This window comes from Carassius auratus, chromosome 6 (genome assembly GCF_003368295.1).
Source record: "Carassius auratus strain Wakin chromosome 6, ASM336829v1, whole genome shotgun sequence".
Taxonomy (NCBI): Eukaryota; Metazoa; Chordata; class Actinopteri; order Cypriniformes; family Cyprinidae; genus Carassius; species Carassius auratus.
This window is the reverse complement of record NC_039248.1, coordinates 9,407,882-9,429,639: the sequence shown is the minus strand read 5'-3', so window position 1 is coordinate 9,429,639 and position 21,758 is coordinate 9,407,882. Positions and strand designations below refer to the sequence as shown.

Genomic DNA, 21,758 nt, shown 5'->3' with positions numbered 1-21,758 from the left:
CAGTGACATTTGAGGTCTTCTCCACAACGAGTGGATGACTAATTATTGCCAGACATTCTTAAGAAGGACTTACAACTGAGGGTTAGATGGACTGACATGCACATTGTGGTTATTCATTTGCACTCGTTATTTGTCTCTACTGAATTATTTAAGTTAAAAATAAACAATTTATTATCATTCTAGGGTCATGATCGAGTACTCTTGAAATTTAGTTTTGTTGTCTTGTCACTTGATCCAGTTTTGTGCATACAGTAATGTTGCAGATTCTGATCAATAGTGACAAGTAATCCATAACAGTTCAGGATTACATTTAAACACATAAAATGCACAAAAAAACTCTCCACATTTCTATACTAGACCATAACATCTTGAAGAGATAAAACCATCTTGGAACTCCTTCTCATTTCAAGAGATAAAAATAATACAGGGACAAATGGAAGAGGGCAAACAGGACTCATGCCCAAAAATGAGATGCTGAAATGTCCTGACAGAACACTTACACTATAAAAGAGGGCTTTTTCCCGACTCCTCCCAGGGCTCACAACTACACAGCAAAGGTAAGTGATTGAATGCTAAGCCACGAAACAGACACTCTCTCTACATACAATTCTGCTTTTACTTTTTGTTACTTTTAACAAATAAGGATGTTTTAGTCTGTTTATTACAAATTACAAGATTGTGCTCCTCAATAAAAACGATGTTATCCTGGGCTAATTAAAAAAATATTTTTTTCCCTGATGAATTATTTTAGAATTTGGGCAAGTTTCAACTGACAACAAATTCCTTGTTTTATTTTACAGTATACACGGAGGTGGTGAATTACAACATCAAGATCAAGTTCCAAGAGTTGGTTATCAAGATTAAGATCAAGTCCTAAGACTTGGTGATCAAGATAAACATCAAGTCCTAAGAGTTGGTGCAATACAAAGGTATCTTTTCAATTAACTCTAAATGCTAAACAATGTGACAAATTCATGCATAACTTAGTTTTTTAACACGGTTTTGTCATTCTCAACCACCATTTTTGCCTTTTTGGTGACAAGTTAATCAACCAAGTACTTGGTTATTTTACATTTTTATCTAATGTTAAAGGGTACTATTACACATGCATGAACGTAAATGTTCCTTTGAATATAACTTGCATTACAAACAGTATTGGTTGTTCTTCTGTCAGAATTCCACTATGGGGGATGCGGAAATGGAGTGTTTTGGCCCTGCGGCCATCTACCTCCGCAAGCCAGAAAAAGAAAGACTGGAAGCTCAAAATAAACCATTTGATGCCAAAACTGCCTATTTTGTGACTGAGCCCAAGGAGATGTACCTCAAAGGCGTCCTCAAGAGTCGGGAAGGTGGCAAAGCCACAGTGGAAACTCTGTGTGGCAAAGTGGGTATAAGACATACTTAGACAAAATTTGCCAAATAAATTTTACAGCCATCTGCATTGCTTTTTTGATAACTGTAAAACGACGCTCCCTCCAGACCATCACAGTGAAGGAGGATGACATTTTTCCAATGAATCCCCCCAAGTTCGATAAGATAGAGGACATGGCCATGATGACCCACCTCAACGAACCCACTGTGCTGTACAACCTCAAAGAGCGTTATGCAGCATGGATGATCTATGTATGTAACCAAAACTGAAGTGTTAATCTGTTTCAAAGGCGTTGTGCTGCTTTACTTATAAATCAATGAAATTTCTGTATTTAGCATGTGAAATAACATTACTCTCTTGCAGACCTATTCCGGGTTGTTCTGTGTCACTGTGAACCCCTATAAGTGGCTCCCAGTGTATGATTCTGCAGTTGTGGCAGCCTACAGGGGCAAAAAAAGAGTTGAAGCCCCACCTCACATCTTCTCCATCTCTGACAATGCCTATCAGTTCATGCTCACTGGTATGAAAAAATAATCTTTATGATTGAGGTTCAGTGGCTAAATTGTTAAAAGATCCAGTTTATATATAGAATGTAATAAATTACTTTCTACTCTTTTGTAGATCGTGAGAATCAGTCTATCCTGATTACGTAAGTATAATGTTTTAAGTATTTTCACCACAAATGCAATGTGAAACTGTGAAAATAGAAACTGTGCAGTCTGATGCATATTATGATATACTGTACCATATTTTCAGTGGAGAATCTGGTGCAGGAAAGACTGTGAACACCAAACGTGTCATCCAGTACTTTGCGACAATCGCTGTATCATCTGGACAGAAGAAAGCAGAGCCCGTCCCTGGAAAAATGCAGGTATATCTGTTATTTATGTGACAATATGGTAATGAGGATGGATTTATTAAATTGTATGGTCATCAATCCAAAATATAAATCCAAAAAGGTCTTAGAAAGCAGTAGAACACTTATTTAACTGGCATATCTAAAACATTATGTGTCCATCAGGGGTCGCTGGAAGATCAAATCATTGCAGCCAACCCCTTGCTGGAAGCCTATGGAAATGCCAAGACTGTGAGGAATGACAACTCCTCCCGCTTTGTAAGTATTGAGGCAACTGCAAATGTCTACTATGTGTTTTAACTTTTCCTGATAAATTTGATCTTACTTCTAAATTCTTCAGGGTAAATTCATCCGAATTCATTTTGGCACCACTGGAAAACTGGCATCAGCTGATATTGAAACTTGTGAGTCCTTCATTCTTTTAGATTTCAGTTGATTATGCACATTCCTTTTATCCCTCTGACAATCATGGTATTGATCCATAGATCTGCTGGAAAAGTCAAGAGTAACTTTCCAGTTGTCTGCTGAGAGGAGCTACCACATCTTCTACCAGCTTTGCACTGGCCATAAGCCAGAACTGCTGGGTAAGAAACTCTATTATTGCATAGGATCATATTTTCACATATTTAATTTGAATTTGATAAAATATTTCTAAAGAATGCAAACAGATAATATGATCATTCAAACTTTGGATTAAATTCTTTCTTTCTTGTCATATTCCTCTTGTAGAGGCTCTTCTAATCACCACTAACCCATTCGACTATCCCATGATCAGTCAGGGTGAGATCACAGTCAAGAGTATCAATGATGTGGAAGAGTTCATTGCAACTGATGTAAGTAGAACTTTGAACTTGTCAAGTGATTAACATAAAAAGCCTATTTCACATTTGCAATGTATCATCAGCAACATTACAAGAGACACATGATTGTTTCTGACCTGCAGACAGCCATTGATATCCTGGGCTTTACTGCTGAGGAGAAAATGGGCATCTACAAGCTGACAGGAGCTGTGATGCATCATGGGAACATGAAGTTCAAGCAGAAGCAGAGGGAGGAGCAGGCTGAGCCTGATGGAACTGAGGGTGTGACTTCAATCTAAATCCAGCTGTAGAAACATTTATATATGATAAAAATATGGAAGGAATATATTATTTTTAATAATCTATTAATAATTTACTTGATTTATTTTTTTTCAGTGGCTGATAAAATCGCTTACCTCATGGGACTGAACTCTGCTGACATGCTGAAGGCATTGTGTTACCCCAGAGTGAAGGTCGGGAATGAATTTGTGACCAAAGGTCAAACTGTTCCTCAGGTGTGTCCACTTAAAAAATTTATAATTAATGATTGCATCACTGAATTTTTTAGAATATACTTTTTTGAAAGAAATGGAATAACAATAGCATCATTGTTTTCTAAATTAGGTGAATAATTCAACCATGGCTCTGTGCAAGTCAGTTTATGAGAAAATGTTCTTGTGGATGGTTGTCCGAATCAATGAGATGCTGGACACCAAACAGCCAAGGCAGTTCTTCATCGGAGTGCTTGATATTGCTGGGTTTGAAATCTTTGATGTAAGTTAATAAGATAAAAAATATGAATACGTAGTTTTAGCTTCTTGGTTCTGACACTGAAATATTTTATGTTCTCTACAGTTCAACAGCCTGGAGCAGCTGTGCATTAATTTCACAAATGAGAAACTGCAACAGTTTTTCAACCACCACATGTTTGTGCTGGAGCAAGAGGAATACAAGAAAGAAGGCATCGAGTGGGAGTTCATTGATTTCGGTATGGACTTGGCTGCCTGCATTGAGCTTATTGAAAAGGTAACAAATTTCAACTTTAGGACATGATGTTTTTATTTTTATTTTTAAGCATAGGTGTTTTGGTCTGATTCATTTTCTCATCTCAAGGAAATGTGCTCTTTCTTGCAGCCAATGGGTATTTTCTCCATCCTTGAGGAGGAGTGTATGTTCCCTAAGGCAACAGACACAACCTTTAAGAACAAGCTGCATGACCAGCATCTTGGTAAAAGTGCATGCTTCCAGAAGCCCAAACCTACCAAAGGCAAGGCCGAGGCCCACTTCTCCTTGGTGCACTATGCTGGAACTGTGGATTACAACATCGTAGGCTGGCTGGATAAGAACAAGGACCCTCTGAATGACTCAGTGGTTCAGCTGTACCAGAAGTCCTCAATGAAACTGCTGGCTCACCTGTATGCTGCTCATGCTTCTGCTGAAGGTCTGCAAAACAAATTCACACATTTATGATTGAAACATTAGGATGCAAATATAAAACTTATCAAACTTTGTTAACAAAGAACCTTGATTTCTGTATATGACATTATTTACCTTGCTTAATCAACAGCTGACACTGGTGGCAAAAAGGGTGGGAAAAAGAAGGGCGGCTCCTTCCAAACTGTGTCTGCTCTGTTCCGGGTAATGATGTGGCTTCATTTAACTCCTTAATATTTTATCTTTTTTTTTTTTTAAGATGTACCGGGTGTTAGCGTATCTGTTTATTCTTCAACCAATAGGAGAACTTGGGCAAACTGATGACCAACCTGAGAAGCACTCATCCTCATTTTGTCCGTTGCTTGATTCCAAATGAGTCAAAGACTCCAGGTTAATATTTTTTGCATTCATGTTAGAAATACAGAAAATCATGCAATATATTTAAATTATTGGCTCTGTTAAAGGGAACATGATAGACTTTTATGTAAAAACAATAATCAAGGTTGTTGAACTCTTTTTATTTTAGGTCTTATGGAGAACTTTCTGGTCATCCATCAGTTGCGCTGTAACGGTGTACTGGAGGGAATCAGAATTTGCAGAAAAGGTTTCCCAAGCAGAATCCTCTATGGTGACTTCAAGCAAAGGTAATCAATGTACATGATGTATAAATATGTTTAAATATGTTTTTACAAATTCGAATGTAATGTTTTTTGTAATGTTGATGAATCTGGATTTTTCTAAATGAGGAGGATGTACCCACAGCTAGTAATTTGCATAAAACAAGTGTGCTTTCTCTCACACACATATGCTTCTTTTGCATGGGCAAAAAGATCCAATATATTCGTAACAAATAGAAATTCACAACTTAGTATGATTCTGAAACCACATTAATTCAAGGTAAACCTTGTCATATTATGAATATGTTTTCTTTAGATACAAAGTATTGAATGCTAGTGTCATCCCTGAGGGTCAGTTCATTGACAATAAGAAGGCTTCAGAGAAGCTTCTTGGCTCCATTGATGTGGATCATACCCAGTACAAGTTTGGACACACCAAGGTTAGGATGTTTTCAAGACTCTGCAATCACTGTTGATGATTCAGTTGGCACTAACAATGTGAAAACCAAACCAAATTTCAGGTGTTCTTCAAAGCTGGTCTTCTGGGTCTTCTTGAGGAGATGCGAGATGAAAAACTTGTTATCCTTGTGACCATGACTCAAGCACTTTGCAGAGGCTATGTTATGAGGAAGGAGTTTGTCAAAATGATGGAGAGAAGGTAGTTTTGTCTTGAAAAAAAAAAATGTATACTTTATAACACACTGGAGGATAACACTCCACATCCACACACAACATCTGACCATTTCTTCTGATTCTATGATCCAGAGAGTCCATCTTCACCATCCAGTACAACATCCGCTCATTCATGAATGTGAAACACTGGCCATGGATGAAGCTGTATTTTAAGATCAAGCCTCTGCTCAAGAGTGCAGAGACTGAGAAGGAAATGGCAGCCATGAAAGAGAATTTTGAAAAAATGAAGGAGGATCTAGCAAAGGCACTTGCCAAGAAGAAGGAGCTGGAGGAGAAGATGGTTTCCCTGCTGCAGGAGAAAAATGACCTGCAGTTGCAAGTGGCAGCTGTGAGTTTTTCATCAGCATTCATCAATTTGTCTTTATAACATCACAAGTTCACAGCTAAAATTCAAATCAAATGATGCTCTAATCAACAGGAAACAGAGAACCTTTCTGATGCTGAGGAGAGATGCGAAGGACTAATCAAAAGCAAGATCCAGCTGGAGGCGAAACTCAAAGAGACAAATGAAAGATTGGAGGATGAGGAAGAAATCAATGCTGAACTGACAGCCAAGAAGAGAAAACTAGAGGATGAGTGCTCTGAGCTGAAGAAAGACATTGATGATTTAGAGCTTACCTTAGCCAAAGTGGAGAAGGAGAAACATGCCACCGAGAACAAGGTTAATATCTTGAGAAACAGGTTTAGGTAAACTTGATCTTCCACTCAGATTGGAGTCACTGAAATTATCCACTGTATCTCTTAGGTTAAAAACCTTACTGAAGAATTGACATCTCAAGATGAGGTTATTGCTAAGCTGACTAAGGAGAAGAAAGCCCTCCAAGAGGCACATCAGCAGACTCTTGATGATCTGCAGGCAGAGGAGGACAAAGTCAATACTCTGACAAAAGCCAAAGCAAAGCTTGAGCAGCAAGTCGATGACGTGAGTTTGAAATGTAACAAATAGTGCAAATCAGTACTCATGTGTCTGGTTTTTGTTACAACAAACAGGAGAAATCCACCATGAAAATAATATTCTGGAGGAAAGTTATGCTTACTAATCTTTCACATTTGTGAAACAGCTGGAAGGTTCTCTGGAGCAGGAGAAGAAACTCCGTATGGACCTGGAGAGGGCCAAGAGAAAGCTTGAGGGTGATCTGAAACTTGCCCAAGAATCCATAATGGACCTGGAGAATGACAAGCAACAATCAGACGAGAAGATAAAGAAGTAAGATTTTAACCTCTATTTGAAATGTTTTGAAGAGAATAATATTTGTGATGGTAGTGAGGAACTAATAAAATATTGTTATCCTATCCTACTTACCATTATAATTAAGTCCCCTTGTTAACCTTCAGAATAATTATAATTATTTTTTTTAAACAGGAAGGACTTTGAATCAAGTCAATTGCTGAGCAGGATTGAAGACGAGCAGTCTCTTGGTATTCAGCTCCAGAAGAAGATTAAAGAGCTTCAGGTCACTCAAAGTGCTACTGTGATTTTATGCTTATTAGTTGTAATTAACTGTAACTCATCAAAGTTTTGCTACCACAGGCTCGTATTGAGGAGCTGGAGGAAGAAATTGAGGCAGAACGCGCTGCTCGTGCTAAGGTCGAGAAGCAGAGGTCTGATCTCTCCAGGGAACTTGAGGAGATCAGCGAGAGGCTTGAAGAAGCAGGAGGTGCCACTGCTGCACAGATTGAGATGAATAAAAAACGTGAGGCTGAGTTCCAGAAACTACGCCGTGATCTGGAGGAGTCCACCTTGCAGCACGAAGCGACGGCTGCAGCACTCCGCAAGAAGCAGGCTGACACTGTGGCAGAGCTGGGAGAACAGATTGACAACCTCCAGCGTGTGAAACAGAAGCTGGAAAAAGAGAAGAGTGAGTTTAAAATGGAGATTGATGACTTGTCAAGCAGTATGGAGGCTGTTGCCAAATCAAAGGCAAGTATTCATATGAAATATTGGATAAGAAACAGCACTGTATTGTATAAGAATACCCATTAAAAAATTGTTTTTTACAGACAAATCTTGAAAAGATGTGCCGTACACTTGAAGATCAGTTGAGTGAGTTTAAGACAAAGCATGATGAACATGTACGCCACATCAATGATATAGGTGCTCAAAAGGCAAGACTTCAGACTGAAAATGGTAAGTAGTATTTTTGGTAACACTTTAGAATAGGTAACATCTATTAGTTGCTTATTAGCATGCATATTACTAGATTATTAGCCATGTATTAATTAAGAACATATTAATGACTTATTCTACTTGACCTTATTCTACATCCCTAATCTTACCCAGTACCAAAACCTAACAACTACCTTACTAACTATTAATAAGCAGCAAATTAAGAATTTATTGAGAGAAATGTCATAGTTAATAGTTGACAAGTTTCCTATTCTAAAGTGTTACCATACTTTTTACTGGAGGAATAAAGCAATGAAATTCTCTATACACACACCTAAACAACACTTCAGTTATTGACCATCATTAAATTCATTCAAGGTGAAATGGGACGTCAACTAGAAGAAAAAGAGGCTTTAGTTTCTCAGCTGACTCGAAGCAAACAGGCTTTCACTCAGCAGATTGAAGAGCTGAAGAGGCAAATTGAGGAAGAAGTCAAGGTGAGGAATTAGCATTTTCCTAATGAATGACCTTATGAACTAAACCTAATGAATACCTTTCTGTTTTAAAGGCCAAAAATGCCTTGGCTCATGGTGTCCAGTCAGCACGACATGACTGTGATCTGCTCAGAGAGCAGTACGAGGAGGAACAGGAAGCCAAATCTGAGCTCCAGCGTGGCATGTCAAAGGCCAATAGTGAAGTAGCTCAATGGAGATCCAAATATGAGACCGATGCCATTCAGCGTACTGAAGAGCTTGAGGAAGCAAAGTAAGAAAAATCCCCTGTTTAAACAGTAAATAAAGTAGAAGCAATGACTAACATTTCATTGTTGCTCCTAGGAAAAAGCTTGCTCAGCGTTTACAGGATGCTGAAGAGTCCATTGAGGCTGTGAATGCCAAATGTGCCTCCTTGGAAAAGACTAAACAGCGACTGCAAAATGAAGTCGAGGATCTCATGATTGATGTGGAGAGAGCAAATGCTTTAGCTGCCAACCTTGACAAGAAACAAAGGAACTTTGATAAGGTAAAGCAACCATGTCTTTTGCACATTCATTTAGTTACATTTAATATTATTGTGATGCACCTCACCATGGGTATATTGTTCAATGTCGTAAAGGTCTTAGCAGAATGGAAGCAGAAGTATGAGGAAAGCCAGGCAGAGTTGGAAGGAGCCCAGAAGGAGGCTCGTTCTCTTAGTACAGAACTTTTCAAAATGAAAAATTCTTATGAGGAGGCTTTGGACCACCTGGAGACTCTGAAAAGGGAAAACAAGAACCTTCAACGTATGTACAATCACTTACCTTTTATGTTAGTTTTTAAGATCTTCTACAGAATAGTATGTTTCAAACCACTGTTAATCATGTGCTCTTTCATGTATACAGAGGAGATCTCAGATTTGACTGAGCAGCTTGGTGAAACTGGAAAGACTATTCATGAGCTGGAAAAAGGAAAGAAAACTGCTGAAATGGAAAAATCTGAAATCCAAGCCGCACTTGAAGAAGCTGAGGTAATATGGTGCTTTAAAAAAAAAAAGGTTATTTCCACTGTTCTAGCAAACAATTCCCTACAAGTTATTCTAATTTTCAGGCAACCCTAGAGCATGAAGAATCAAAGATTCTTCGCGTTCAGCTTGAGTTGAACCAAGTGAAAGGGGAGATTGATCGGAAATTGGCTGAGAAGGATGAGGAGATTGAACAGATCAAGCGAAACAGCCAGAGAATCATTGATTCCATGCAGACCACCCTGGATGCTGAAGTCAGAAGCAGAAATGATGCTCTGAGAATTAAGAAGAAGATGGAAGGAGACCTCAATGAGATGGAGATTCAGTTGAGCCATGCAAATCGCCAGGCTGCTGAAGCTCAGAAACAGCTCAGGAACGTCCAGGGACAACTGAAGGTTTGTTCTGTTACAGCAGTGTAGCACTATGTCTTGATCTGACTAATGAGATCAGAAGACCTAACTATCTCTTGATTGCTTCAGGATGCTCAACTCCACCTTGATGAAGCTTTAAGAGCACAAGAGGACATGAAAGAGCAGGTTGCTATGGTTGAACGCAGGAACAACCTGATGCAGGCTGAGATTGAGGAGCTGAGATCTGCTCTGGAGCAGACAGAGAGAGCTCGCAAAGTAGCTGAGCAGGAACTGGTGGATGCCAGTGAGAGAGTGACTCTCCTACACTCCCAAGTAAGAAGAATGATTTGTTTTATGTAATTTTTTAAGGAATAACTCATAATCAACATTATTTTCAACATTCTCTCATTTTCTTCAGAATACCAGTCTTATTAACACCAAGAAGAAATTGGATGCAGATCTTGTTCAAATTCAAGGTGAGATGGAAGATGTAGTCCAGGAAGCACGCAATGCTGAAGAGAAGGCAAAGAAAGCAATAACTGATGTGAGTAAAACTACAGTAGTTTTAAACTACCAATTTACACATTTTTATTCTCCAAAGAAACCGAATTCTGAGTAAAACATTATTGCAGGCTGCCATGATGGCAGAAGAGCTGAAGAAAGAGCAGGATACAAGTGCTCATCTTGAGAGGATGAAGAAGAACCTGGAAGTTACGGTCAAAGACCTGCAGCACCGTCTGGATGAGGCTGAGAGTTTGGCCATGAAGGGAGGAAAGAAGCAGCTCCAGAAACTGGAGGCTAGGGTATGTGGCTATACACATAGTACATTAAATTTTTAGAGACTTAACAAAGGCTAATTTTGCAGATGAATGGTGACATAAGTTTAATTAATGTTTTAAAAACTGGGTGGAGGGAATTAATTATTCAATGCACTAAAGAAGGCCTTGAACTTTGTCCTGCTGGTGATACATGTAAAATAAAAGGTATTCACATTTTTGTGAATGCTAATCATCGTTTCATATACAAAGTAATTAAACAGATTGATGCATTAAAATACATTTTATAGAGTGATAAAAGATTGCGGTTCAAATGGCTTTGTGGAATGTACACATGGAATATACATTCACATATTTTATCACAAGCATAAAGTCAGGAATAACATAAATTATAATCCATGATTCAGGTTCGTGAGCTGGAGGGTGAAGTTGAAGCGGAGCAGAGACGCAGTGCTGAAGCGGTGAAAGGTGTCCGCAAATATGAAAGAAGAGTGAAGGAACTGACTTATCAGGTACTTCATCAAACAAAAATATGTATGTAGGTATGATAAATGGTTCAGTTAATGCATTACATTTTTTCTGATGCAGACTGAAGAAGATAAGAAGAATATTATCAGACTGCAAGACCTAGTGGACAAACTTCAACTGAAAGTCAAGGCCTACAAGAGACAGAGTGAAGATGCTGTGAGTAATTTTAAAGTTTGATGTGTGTTGTGCAACACAATATACTGAATATGATGACCCTAAACAAGTATTATTTCATTGACAGGAGGAACAGGCCAACAGTCACCTGACCAGGTTCAGAAAGGTGCAGCATGAGCTGGAGGAAGCTCAGGAGAGAGCTGACATTGCCGAGTCCCAGGTCAACAAGCTGAGAGCTAAAAGCCGTGAATTTGGGAGGGTAAATATCAAACTTTTATTTAGTTCATTATTTGTGATCAAGGACTTTGTTATCCATACAAAATTTTGTGTATAGGCTTTAATCATGTAAAAACAAATCTACAGTATTAAACAATCTTAAAAAGTACATTATTGTGCTCATTTTGATAATGCTTCACTTCACATTATTTTCATTTGTTTACAGGGTAAAGAGGCTGAGGAATGAACCTTTTGAGAAAAAGGGTGGGCAGAGAATCAGTAACTAATTACTGTGAAATCCTTGTCCACAAAAACCAGTAACCAATAATAAAAAAGCTGTTCATCTGAGGTGTCTTTGTGTTTATTTTTTCTTGGTTATACTTGTATAGTCTAGTTGGTATTTAAAACATAGCTGGTTACATCCATATGTGTGTGCGTTCATCTGATTAAAAAAAATGCTAATCCAAAATGATTCCAAAAAATGTATTTTTGAGGAAGTCCAGATCTATAGATAAATGGGAATACAAATACCTTGGTCATAGTACATCCCAACCTTATGCTAAATTGAAAAATGTACTGAAAGACATGTATAATCCTTCTGCAGAAAAGCCTGAGAAAAAGAGCTGTTTAAAACCTACAAAAGCTATGACAGAGCTAGCCATTACTTACCTTAAAAAACACATTAGCATCCAGCAAACAATTCACATAATCCACAAGCCACATCGACAGAATTCTCTCAAAAAGACTTTAAAAGGCTGCATCAAATATTAGAAAAGAAACGCAATTTGTAGGGAACCCTTACAGTTCAATAAAAAGTTATCTTCTATTTTAACTCATCGTATTCAGTCTCTTTTCTAGCTACGGTATCTATTATGACCACTAGGGGTGGCTATGCGCTACCTCTAGCTAAGCTGCAGAACAGTTCATTCGAATCGGTTCTTTTTAAACAGTTCGTTTCAAATAATGTTAAAAAACGATTCGCAATGGATGTAGTAGTCCCGTGACGTAAAACGCTGAACGCTACTAAATAATTATTAACTTAACATTAACTTACTTGGTTTTTGTGCAGTTTGAAACTTGTTGATTCAAGTTTTTATACGTGTTAATAAAACGGCCACACAAAAAATTCTAAACATATTTCCAGTATTTCTTAAAATTCGCTGCTATTCGACTAATCTTTTCACCTTATTAATCAAAACCACTGTTCGCTCCAAATGTTTTACATTAAATAAAGCATCAAAAGGACGATCAAGACTTAACGATTCTTTTGGAAAACGGTCCAGATCAGTTGTGGTCGGTGTACCTGTTCAACCGACTCATTAAAAGACTCGATTCCAAAGAACGGCTCATTAGAGAATCGGACGTCGCCGCCACCGCGGGGCGATGGAGAAAGGCGTCCTTAAGTCCAGTCAGCTGCACGGTCGCTTCGAGATGTACAACTAAGGAAGCTGGGAGATAAATTCTAATCATTTTAAGCATACACAAAAAGACACTCATTACAAGAATTTTGAAGAAAATGAAGTTCAAAATGGTGCGTCGGCGTAGCTGCTCGCAGAAGACAAGAAGCTGCGCAGTTGCTATAATCACGCGTCTCGATGTAAACAAGAGAGTGAATGTTGACAACTGGAAGTGCTGAGTAAGCCAGCGAATGTAATGCTACCACAAACCGGAGGTACGCTTATACTGATAAAAATAAAATGTCTTTATACCTAGATGTTAGGTGCGCGGCTGTTATCGATAATATTTTGCTATCTTTTCGTATAAGTTAATAAGCTTGTTAAAAAAGTAGCCTTTTTAGCAGGTTAGCCAGTCAGCTACTCTTCTGGGTGACGTCTGCTTTAATGCGGAGTTTTCTGTCTGTCAAATACCAGCTATGGTTTGTGTCACAATACTGTTTTAAAAACATGTTTAAATAGTCTATTTTAAACAGGTCAATAAAAGTCTCGTCTGTCAAAATGATGGAACCCCAGGACAATATTGAGGAGGATGACACCGCATCATCATCACCGCCACCGCGATCTCTGCCCCGTCAGCGCGTCTCTCTGCAGAAGAGCAGCGTGTGTTCTCGATCCTACTTCATGGTGGTGATGGTTTTTTTCCACGTTTATATTATCAATGTCATTGCACTTCTGCTCTATGTTCATTATAATAACGGCTCTAACGCGATAACTGCAAACCGGGATTTTACAAGCAAAGACAACAGTTATAAAGTGAACGGAGAATCTGATCCGCAGACCCCTGCAGACTCGGGCTTCCCTCGAAATATGCATCTTCCTCGCATTGAGGGAATACGGGTAAAGAGTATAAGATGGTTTGGAGCTCTGTGAGTACGGTCAGGTTTTTTGATTTTCATAAAACTGCAAAGTCTTTTTCATTTTTAGGTGGGCCATGTCCAAAAAGTGTCACTGGTGCCAGGGAAAGTCCATGAGATGAAAACACTCAGTCTAAAGCCCCTTCTGTTTGGTAAGGAAATGTAAAATAAAATCGTATTTCATGTTGTTCATGATCTGTATGATTTTCATTTCATGAAAGTTGATATTTAGCAGATGGTCCATTATTTTTTTTTTTTTAAATAGAGCAATAGTTATATTCATCCATAGTTACTCTTACCTAGATAACTAAAGTTTTAACTATCCTTTTAATTTTAAGAGAACAGTGATGTCTACAACACAGTTATAATAATAACGACATAGAGAACTTTATGTTTGGAATGGAATCTTTTTCAGATCGATTTTTCCAGTTGATGAACTAACTACATAAACATTGATGGCCAATAAGAATATAAAAGAGCATGAGCATTTAAACAGCTGATGGCTTAAAGGGATACTCCACCTTTTTGTAAGCAAAGAAAACAATAAAAACGACTAAATACACTAGAAACAGCGCATCCTTGTGTAGCAGATGAGACAGAAGAGCATACATAGCACAGCGACTTTTTATACATTTTATGGACCTTGACACTGTTATTTACTTGGCAGTCTATGGGACAGTCTCAAGCCTCCAGGTTTTCATTCAAAATATTTTTTAATTCTCATTTTGGGCTGGAGTAACCCTTTAACTGCAAGTGCATGCTTATAATAAACTAGATGTTTTTCATCCCATTGGATTGGATGCTTATGTAGTTAGTGTTCTTGGTGTGAAAGAACATTAATAAAGCTTATAATTTTATATTTTCAGACTGTTCCTTCGCCCCTGTGTAAAACAATTAAATGTAATACTTTACATCCGCAAAAATGCATTGATTTCATTAATAAAAATGTTTCATTAATAATTCCCAGTATGACCAAACATGAATGAAAATCATGAATGAGGGGTATTTTGAGGTCATTACTATTTTTAGGAGATACGTTGAAAAGAAAACATCTTGGGTTACTTATGTAACCATGGTTCCCTGAGTAGGGAACGACACACTTAATCCTCTAGGGTTCACTATGGGGAAACGCCACGTCGTGACCCGTGTCTGAATCATACATTGAAAACAGCACATTGGCCGGCCAAGGTCCATGATGTCACTACCGGTGTGACTATAGTATAAATAAAACCAGGATAATATGTCATCCACATCTTCATCTGAAGCTTGTGTCCGAAGCATAGCAGGAAGCTAGAGGATGCAGTGTCTAAATCCCTACTCCGGGAACCATGGTTACATAAGTAACCTGAGACATTCTCTTTCAAGGGAACTTTCAACTGTCTCCCCTAGGGGTCGCTATGGGGAATGGTACCATGCTTAGGGGAGTGCAGGCCAGAACCATGGCAAGCACTAAGTACCAACTCTACCATTTGAGAGAGAGATAACATTGCCGCGGGATGTTAGACGGCTGTCCATGACATTAGCCTAATTTCCACTGTCGGGCCAGGACTTAAATTGGGCCGGGCAGGGCTAATAGCCTCGGGCCAGTAGCACGAGGCCAGAATAAAGCAGGGTTTCCACAGTCGAGCCAGAAGCTTTGCTGCGCGTCACTAAAACACGCCCTTTACACACCTCTCTGGAACAACGTCACTAACAAAACCCATTCATTTCATCAACAAAGAGAAGTTATCAGAAAACTAAGAAATAAGTCACTGGAACATGCGCAATCACACACAAACATGACAAAAGCTGCCGTTTGTTTGCATGCATTGGTAAATCTTCAAATTCAAAGCCATCAATGTTTTACTATAGTAGAATAAGTGATACATTGATCGTAATGAATTGATTTATTAGGACTAAGAATTAATCACATAGAAATACATTTATTTCTATTTTATTTATTTATTTTCTAATGCTTATGAAAATAGCCTGCTTATTCAGTCAAGTCTGTTTCTATTTATTTGTAGCCAAAGTGGCCTATACGTCACATTTAGAATGAATTATGATATCTTTATTTTTATAAAAGCTCCCGAACATGAGTGAAGCTAAACTCTCGAGACGAGACTTATGACAGATAATATAAGTTACTAAATAATTACACGATTGTGATAGAGAATAAGAAGCTGACATCTGATTTCCTCAAACGTTCATATTAACCATGTTTACTATGGTAATGTTAATGCCCAGCGTGCATAGTCTTTTGCATCGTTTATAAATATTTTTGCCTTGTATAGTGATTGTAATTCACATCGCATCAACTTATTGTAAACACTCCTGCTGACTGAAAATGAGTTTTGAGCTTGACATTTAAAAAAGTGTTTAATGCTGGTGTTATAGAAATGATCCGCAGCACAGACTCTATATTTTTTATAAAAGCTCCCGAACAAAAATTATTATAATATTTTGATGATATGCTATGCTACGTTGAGCTAAACTCTCGAGACAAGACGAAAGATAAATGTTACTAAATAAAAGTGATAAATAAAAGTAAAAGTGGTTGCATTTACCATGTTTACTATGGTAACGTTAATGTTTATCGTGCATAGTCTTTTACATCGCTTATAAATATTTCTGCCTTGTTTAGTGATTTATAATCCACATTGGATCAAGTTATTTCAATCACTCGCTGCTGACTAAGAGTGAGTTTTGATCTCAAATTATTTAAAAAAGTCTTTAATACAGCTTTAAAGCTGTTATCTCTCTGAAATGATCCGCGGCTGACGCTCTCCAGATGCTGAGAAAATCCGCCTTTGTTCATAACCCCTCCTCTAGCCCCAGCTGGCCCGCTTTGGCCGGGCCAAAAAACCCTAGCCGTTGGCCCCGAGGAAGCCCCGGTAAGGCACGATCAAGCCCTGGAAGTGACAGTGGAAACGCGACTGGCCTTGGCACGCACTAGCATGCCCGGTTTAAGCTCGCCAGTGGAAATGCAGCTATTATCCCTTATGGCCAAAGGCCTAGGCTACATACTCAAACTTACCTGATAGGGGGCCTGATGATCAAGAAGGCTCCCACAGAAGCCTATGACCTGCTGCATGATTTAGGAAGCATGAAGCCAGAACCCGGGCTATCATACTGGCTGGACAAAATATCGATGAGTGAAGTAACACTGCAAGTCGAGCACCCAGTTTCTGAATCCAGCCAAGGTGGGTGCTCACAAAGGACCTACCTTAGAAAGGACAGAAACCCAAAGGTCCCAGAAAAAGACTGCAAATAAATCTCACAGAAGGATTCTACACGCATAACCACCAGCACATTATATATATATATATATATATATATATATTACACACCTACCATTGTTCCCGTGCTGGAGCCCCGATCAAGAGGCGACCCAAAGAAGCCTCTAGTCCGGACCATCAGTAAGGTGGTCACTATGAAGCCATAGAACCAACCAAAACATCATAGGTCCAGCATAGGAGACTGTAATGCAGGTAGTTCCCACCTAATCTCAGTCATGTGGAGAGCTAGTGGTTATAGGGGAATTAGGAAGGGGGAGATAAGGCCAGATGTAAAACCCTCAAAGGGAGTGAGTAGATAGTATCACTCTGATCTGGACTCTGTATTGAGATCAATGGAAGGCTCACCTGAGCTGGAAAGTGAAAGTGACATGATATACAGCCAAGTGTGGTGACCCATACTCAGAATTTGTGCTCTGCATTTACCCCATTCAAAGTGCACCCACACAGCAGTGAACACACACACACCATGAAGACACACCCCAAGCAGTGGGCAGCCATTTATGCTGCCACGCCCGCGGAGCAGTTGGGGGTTCGGTGTCTTGCCCAAAGGTACCTCAGTCGGAACCTTAGGGTTAGGAGTCAAACTCTCTAACCACTAGGCCATGACTTCCCCGAACTACAGTACATAGCGGACGTAGTTCATAGTAAATATGATCAGAAAGATAACGCTCATCGAGATGACCTCACAGCATCACTTTCTTAGCCCACTTCCACAGCAAGTCCAGCCTCGCCATGTTGTGATCCATAACCACCAACAGCTTGTCATACGCAGGGCAAGAGGATTAGGATTCCTCTGTGCCAACGTGTTGTTGATGTTTTTCAATGTATGCTTCAGACATGGGTCACAACTGCTGTTTCCCCATAGCGACTCCTAGAGGATGCAGTTCGAGTTCTCTTTAAAGGGAACTTAACTTCCTTGTTGAGGCATGCATTGTTTGTTGTCTAAGTTTTTGTGTTTGTTGACTTCTTCGTCTGCATGAAATATAATTCTGGCTGTGTTTGTGTGTCCGTTTACTGCAGAGATCCCTGAGTTTCTGTCTGAGGAGGAGTGTGGTGTAGTTGTGCGTCTGGCTCAGCTGAAGGGTTTGATGGAGAGTCAGGTTATGGTCCCTGAAGGTCAAGAGGAACTTAACCAGCAGCTCAATCTCAGTCCTGAGGAAATCTTCAATTTCCTTGACCTCAACCAAGATGGCCAGTTGCAACCACATGAGGTTTGTTGTCAATGTCTGTTGAGCCTTGGTTTTGCAGTTTGGCAAGGCTGAGAATATGTAATGTGTTGATATATATTGCGTTTATCTCTGTTTGTGTTTGCTCATTTCCTTTGTGTAATCTCTAATTTGATTGCTGTATTTTCTGGTGTAGATATTGACACACTCTCGAGTTAGAGATGGAATCTGGTTAACTTCTGAGAACCTTAAGGAAATCTATGATGGCCTAAAGGTTGATCAGGATGGAAATGGTAAATAGTGAAGCTTGAGATCTTATTTGATCTTTGCAGCTTAGCTGTAGATATCCAATAAGAGGACACTCAAAAGATACAAAAATCATAGATCACCATTGCTTGCTATATTTGAGTGCCCATATGTATGTTTTGAGTATATGTCTCTTTTGATCAGGTCTCTTAAGTTTAGAGGAGTTTAGGCATCTGAAAAGTGATGCTTTTCAGCGTTTTCTGCTAAAGCGTGGGGTGGAGAGGAGCCAGCTGGTGAGGAACAGCAGACACACCTGGCTCTACCAGGGTCAGGGAGCACATCAGGTTCTTCAAGACCTCCGCAAAAGGTGTCCACCAGTTTCATTATTTTCTCACTAATTCACATATCTGTTACATATCATCTTGCTGACATACAGCTTTTCAAAATCCGCTTATGTGCTTTCTTCATGTATCTCCTTCCATCCATCATTCTCTGTTTGTTTTGATCTCTTTCTGTATTTCAAGAGTCACTCGTTTAACACGACTACCATCCTCACTGGTGGAGTTAAGTGAACCCCTACAGGTGGTGCGTTATGAGCAGGGTGGCCATTACCACGCTCATCATGACAGTGGGCCAGTGTACCCTGAAACAGCCTGCACACACACTCGCCTCGCTGCCAATACCACCTCCCCATTCCAGACGTCCTGCAGGTAGCCCTTATTTAAGAGATTAATATTTTACGTTTAATCATACAATGGAATAAATAATATATAAGCATTATCACACAAACAAAAATGTATATACAAAAACATTACGCTTATATCATGTAACGTTAATATGTTTTTTCCAGGTATATCACAGTTCTGTTTTACCTTAATAATGTAGAAGAAGGGGGTGAGACCACCTTTCCAGTGGCAGATAATAGGACTTATGAAGAAGCGGTGTGTCCTATTGAATAAATCATCTTTACATGTCTATTTGTGACTCAAATGCAAGAATTGTGCAACAGACGATAATTGGGTGCATGTGTGTTTCCCAGTCACTGATACAGAATGATGTGGATCTGTTGGACACCAGGAAACATTGTGAGAAAGGCAACCTGAGAGTGAAGCCCATTAAGGGGACGGCAGTTTTCTGGTACAACTATCTCTCCGATGGTAGAGGTAACTGATATAACTTATCAGCTGTTTTGGAATGCATTGTTTTATTGTTAGAATAATTTTCAGTAATTGAAATAAAGCTGAATTACAATATTAATATTAGGGGAGAAACCGCCGAAAATTCTAAATAAGCTGAAGCTCTAAAACTATAAAAATAAGCTTTATAGAAATATTTAATAATTAGTTAATAAAAAATGACAAAAGCACATAAAAATTACAAACATTTTAATTACAAAAATGAAAGCTAATTCATAATATGAATAAATATTAAAAATGTATACAATTAATAGTAAAATAACAATGTTTTGGAATAAAGTGAAACATAATGGTAGTGTGATATAAATCTATTGTTAGTTATCCATAAATGCCATCTGCCTGATCATTGATACAAAACGTCATGTTGTGATATAAAAATGTTACTGAAAGGTGTTACTCAGCTTAACTGAATTATGAATTTGTGATCAATGAAAAACATTTAGTACTGTAGATACAGCAGAGTACGGAAGCACAACTTTTCTAATTTAACTTTTTTTCCATTACAAACTGTATTATTACCACATCTTGAGTGTAAAATTAAATTTCAGAGAAGTCTTTGCTCCCATTTTCTTTAATGATAGCAGCATTCAAGCTGGTATGAACTCCACAACTTTAGATTAAGAAGGATCCAGAGAGCGTCTTGCGGAGTTACATTTGGTCATAAATTTCTTGATTAAAATTTCTTCATAAACACTTTTTAATTGACCTTGCTGCGCTGTGCTGCCCTCTCTAGGTTGGGTTGGTGAACAGGACGAGTATTCTCTTCATGGTGGCTGTGTGGTGACACGAGGGACTAAGTGGGTTGCCAATAATTGGATCAATGTCGATCCAGACTACCAACGGCAGGCACGCTACCAACAATTTGTTTCTCAACAACAAGATAAACAAGAGCAAGAAGAACTAATTTCAGAAATGAACTCAGACCAGCACATAGAAAGACACCAAGATCTATAAACACATACATTAATGCAGGTACAACACTGCACATACATACACATTCACTTCTGTGTTACAATCTATATCTAGTCATTCACTTCCTCTTTCACACACACACACACACACATCCAGACACACAGTTCATTGCCTCTGCATCACTCTTACACCCTGAAGCACTGACCTTGTACCAACAAACACAAAAATACACTCGTCCTTTGTACTGTTTGTTTGGTTCGCTCTTCCCTACATACACACTGTTGCACACTGTAGAAATGTAGCCCTACCAACATTTCCTCATTTTCAGAACTGAATGAGCTTTACTCAGCCTCCAGTGTTGGAGCTGGATCTTTTGTTGGGTTGGATTCAGGGATAAGCAGCCTGAGATTTATGCAATTGTGAAAGACAATGCTACTGTTACTAATGTAGATATCTGAAGGCATTATTATTTATTTTTTCATGGGAATGCAGCCATATATCGACAAGTCTGTTTACATACAGAATGACACTCTACTGTAACTTCCAAAGGCGGTACACACCGCAGCTAATTGTTAATGCAGTGATGGTAAATAGAAGTGCATACGAGATGTGTAGCTCTTCCCTGTACATGTTTTGACTTGGTAATTTGGTGACTTGCAGCATATAAACCAACGTTAGAGTCAAAGCAAACTTCACAAATGCTTGAGGATGTAATGTGTACTGGCCAAGGAGTGTGGGAAAAAAAATTATGTTATTGCTTTCTACTGAAGTGACATTTACACTGACATATAAATCACTGAAAGGAAAGTTATCTGCAGGGACACTCAGTATGACTAGTTCTGTCAGTAGACTACAGGTTAGTTTAATTAGAAATATTAAAAGTGTGTGTTTCTTACACTTATTTCCTCTAAGATTTTCCTGAAAAGAAGCATGTAAAAGTTGCACAATCTGTATGATTTATTTTTATTTCAGTCATTTATTTTGTAATGTTTTCTCTTTGTTAATTGCAGTGCATCCAAAGACTGACTGAGGTTAACTTATTTTATTTATTTGTTGGATTGTTGTTGTTAAAATGCACAGAATCACTTTGTCGAATAAATTAAACTGACCAATCAGAAATTGTTTTCTTTAAAACCAACGACCAATCTTACATTGTATTTTTTATTTTAACATTTGTCATTTTGCTAACAAATTCTCATAAAATGGTATCTGCATAATACACAAAAATCCCTTACTAGTAAAAAAAAAAAAAAAAAAGGTTCAGTGGTAGAGCACTGTGTTAGCAGTGC

The 21,758-nt window shown here is 38.6% G+C and overlaps 2 protein-coding genes across 3 annotated transcripts; both read left to right on the top strand.

Moving 5' to 3' along the window:
• The first annotated feature begins 527 nt into the window (after positions 1–527).
• LOC113094691 (myosin heavy chain, fast skeletal muscle-like) lies at positions 528–11,704 on the top strand. 2 transcript variants are annotated; one of them, XM_026260307.1, is made up of 41 exons: positions 528–557; positions 801–929; positions 1,175–1,384; positions 1,480–1,623; positions 1,736–1,892; positions 1,994–2,021; positions 2,129–2,243; positions 2,394–2,486; positions 2,569–2,632; positions 2,714–2,812; positions 2,958–3,061; positions 3,172–3,310; positions 3,425–3,543; positions 3,653–3,802; positions 3,884–4,054; positions 4,163–4,469; positions 4,596–4,666; positions 4,765–4,852; positions 4,989–5,106; positions 5,396–5,519; positions 5,601–5,737; positions 5,845–6,100; positions 6,191–6,433; positions 6,518–6,694; positions 6,834–6,979; positions 7,136–7,226; positions 7,304–7,693; positions 7,774–7,900; positions 8,258–8,376; positions 8,448–8,644; positions 8,716–8,899; positions 8,993–9,158; positions 9,258–9,382; positions 9,463–9,771; positions 9,856–10,059; positions 10,145–10,270; positions 10,359–10,529; positions 10,910–11,014; positions 11,091–11,186; positions 11,272–11,403; positions 11,587–11,607. In XM_026260307.1, the coding sequence occupies exons 3-41, from the start codon at positions 1,184–1,186 to the stop codon at positions 11,605–11,607; spliced, it is 5,814 nt and encodes a 1,937-aa protein (XP_026116092.1). In that variant the 5' UTR covers positions 528–557; positions 801–929; positions 1,175–1,183. The 2 variants fall into 2 exon arrangements, with proteins under 2 accessions (XP_026116092.1, XP_026116101.1); XM_026260316.1 differs by lacking the exons at positions 528–557; positions 801–929 and having other exon boundaries at positions 1,184–1,384; positions 11,587–11,704.
• A 999-nt stretch (positions 11,705–12,703) lies between these two features.
• On the top strand, positions 12,704–21,602 carry p4htmb (prolyl 4-hydroxylase, transmembrane b). The gene is made up of 10 exons (XM_026260501.1): positions 12,704–13,032; positions 13,291–13,654; positions 13,742–13,823; positions 17,970–18,160; positions 18,312–18,408; positions 18,566–18,728; positions 18,886–19,071; positions 19,212–19,302; positions 19,401–19,524; positions 20,291–21,602. The coding sequence occupies exons 2-10, from the start codon at positions 13,316–13,318 to the stop codon at positions 20,509–20,511; spliced, it is 1,494 nt and encodes a 497-aa protein (XP_026116286.1). The 5' UTR covers positions 12,704–13,032; positions 13,291–13,315; the 3' UTR covers positions 20,512–21,602.
• The last annotated feature ends 156 nt before the right edge of the window (positions 21,603–21,758 follow it).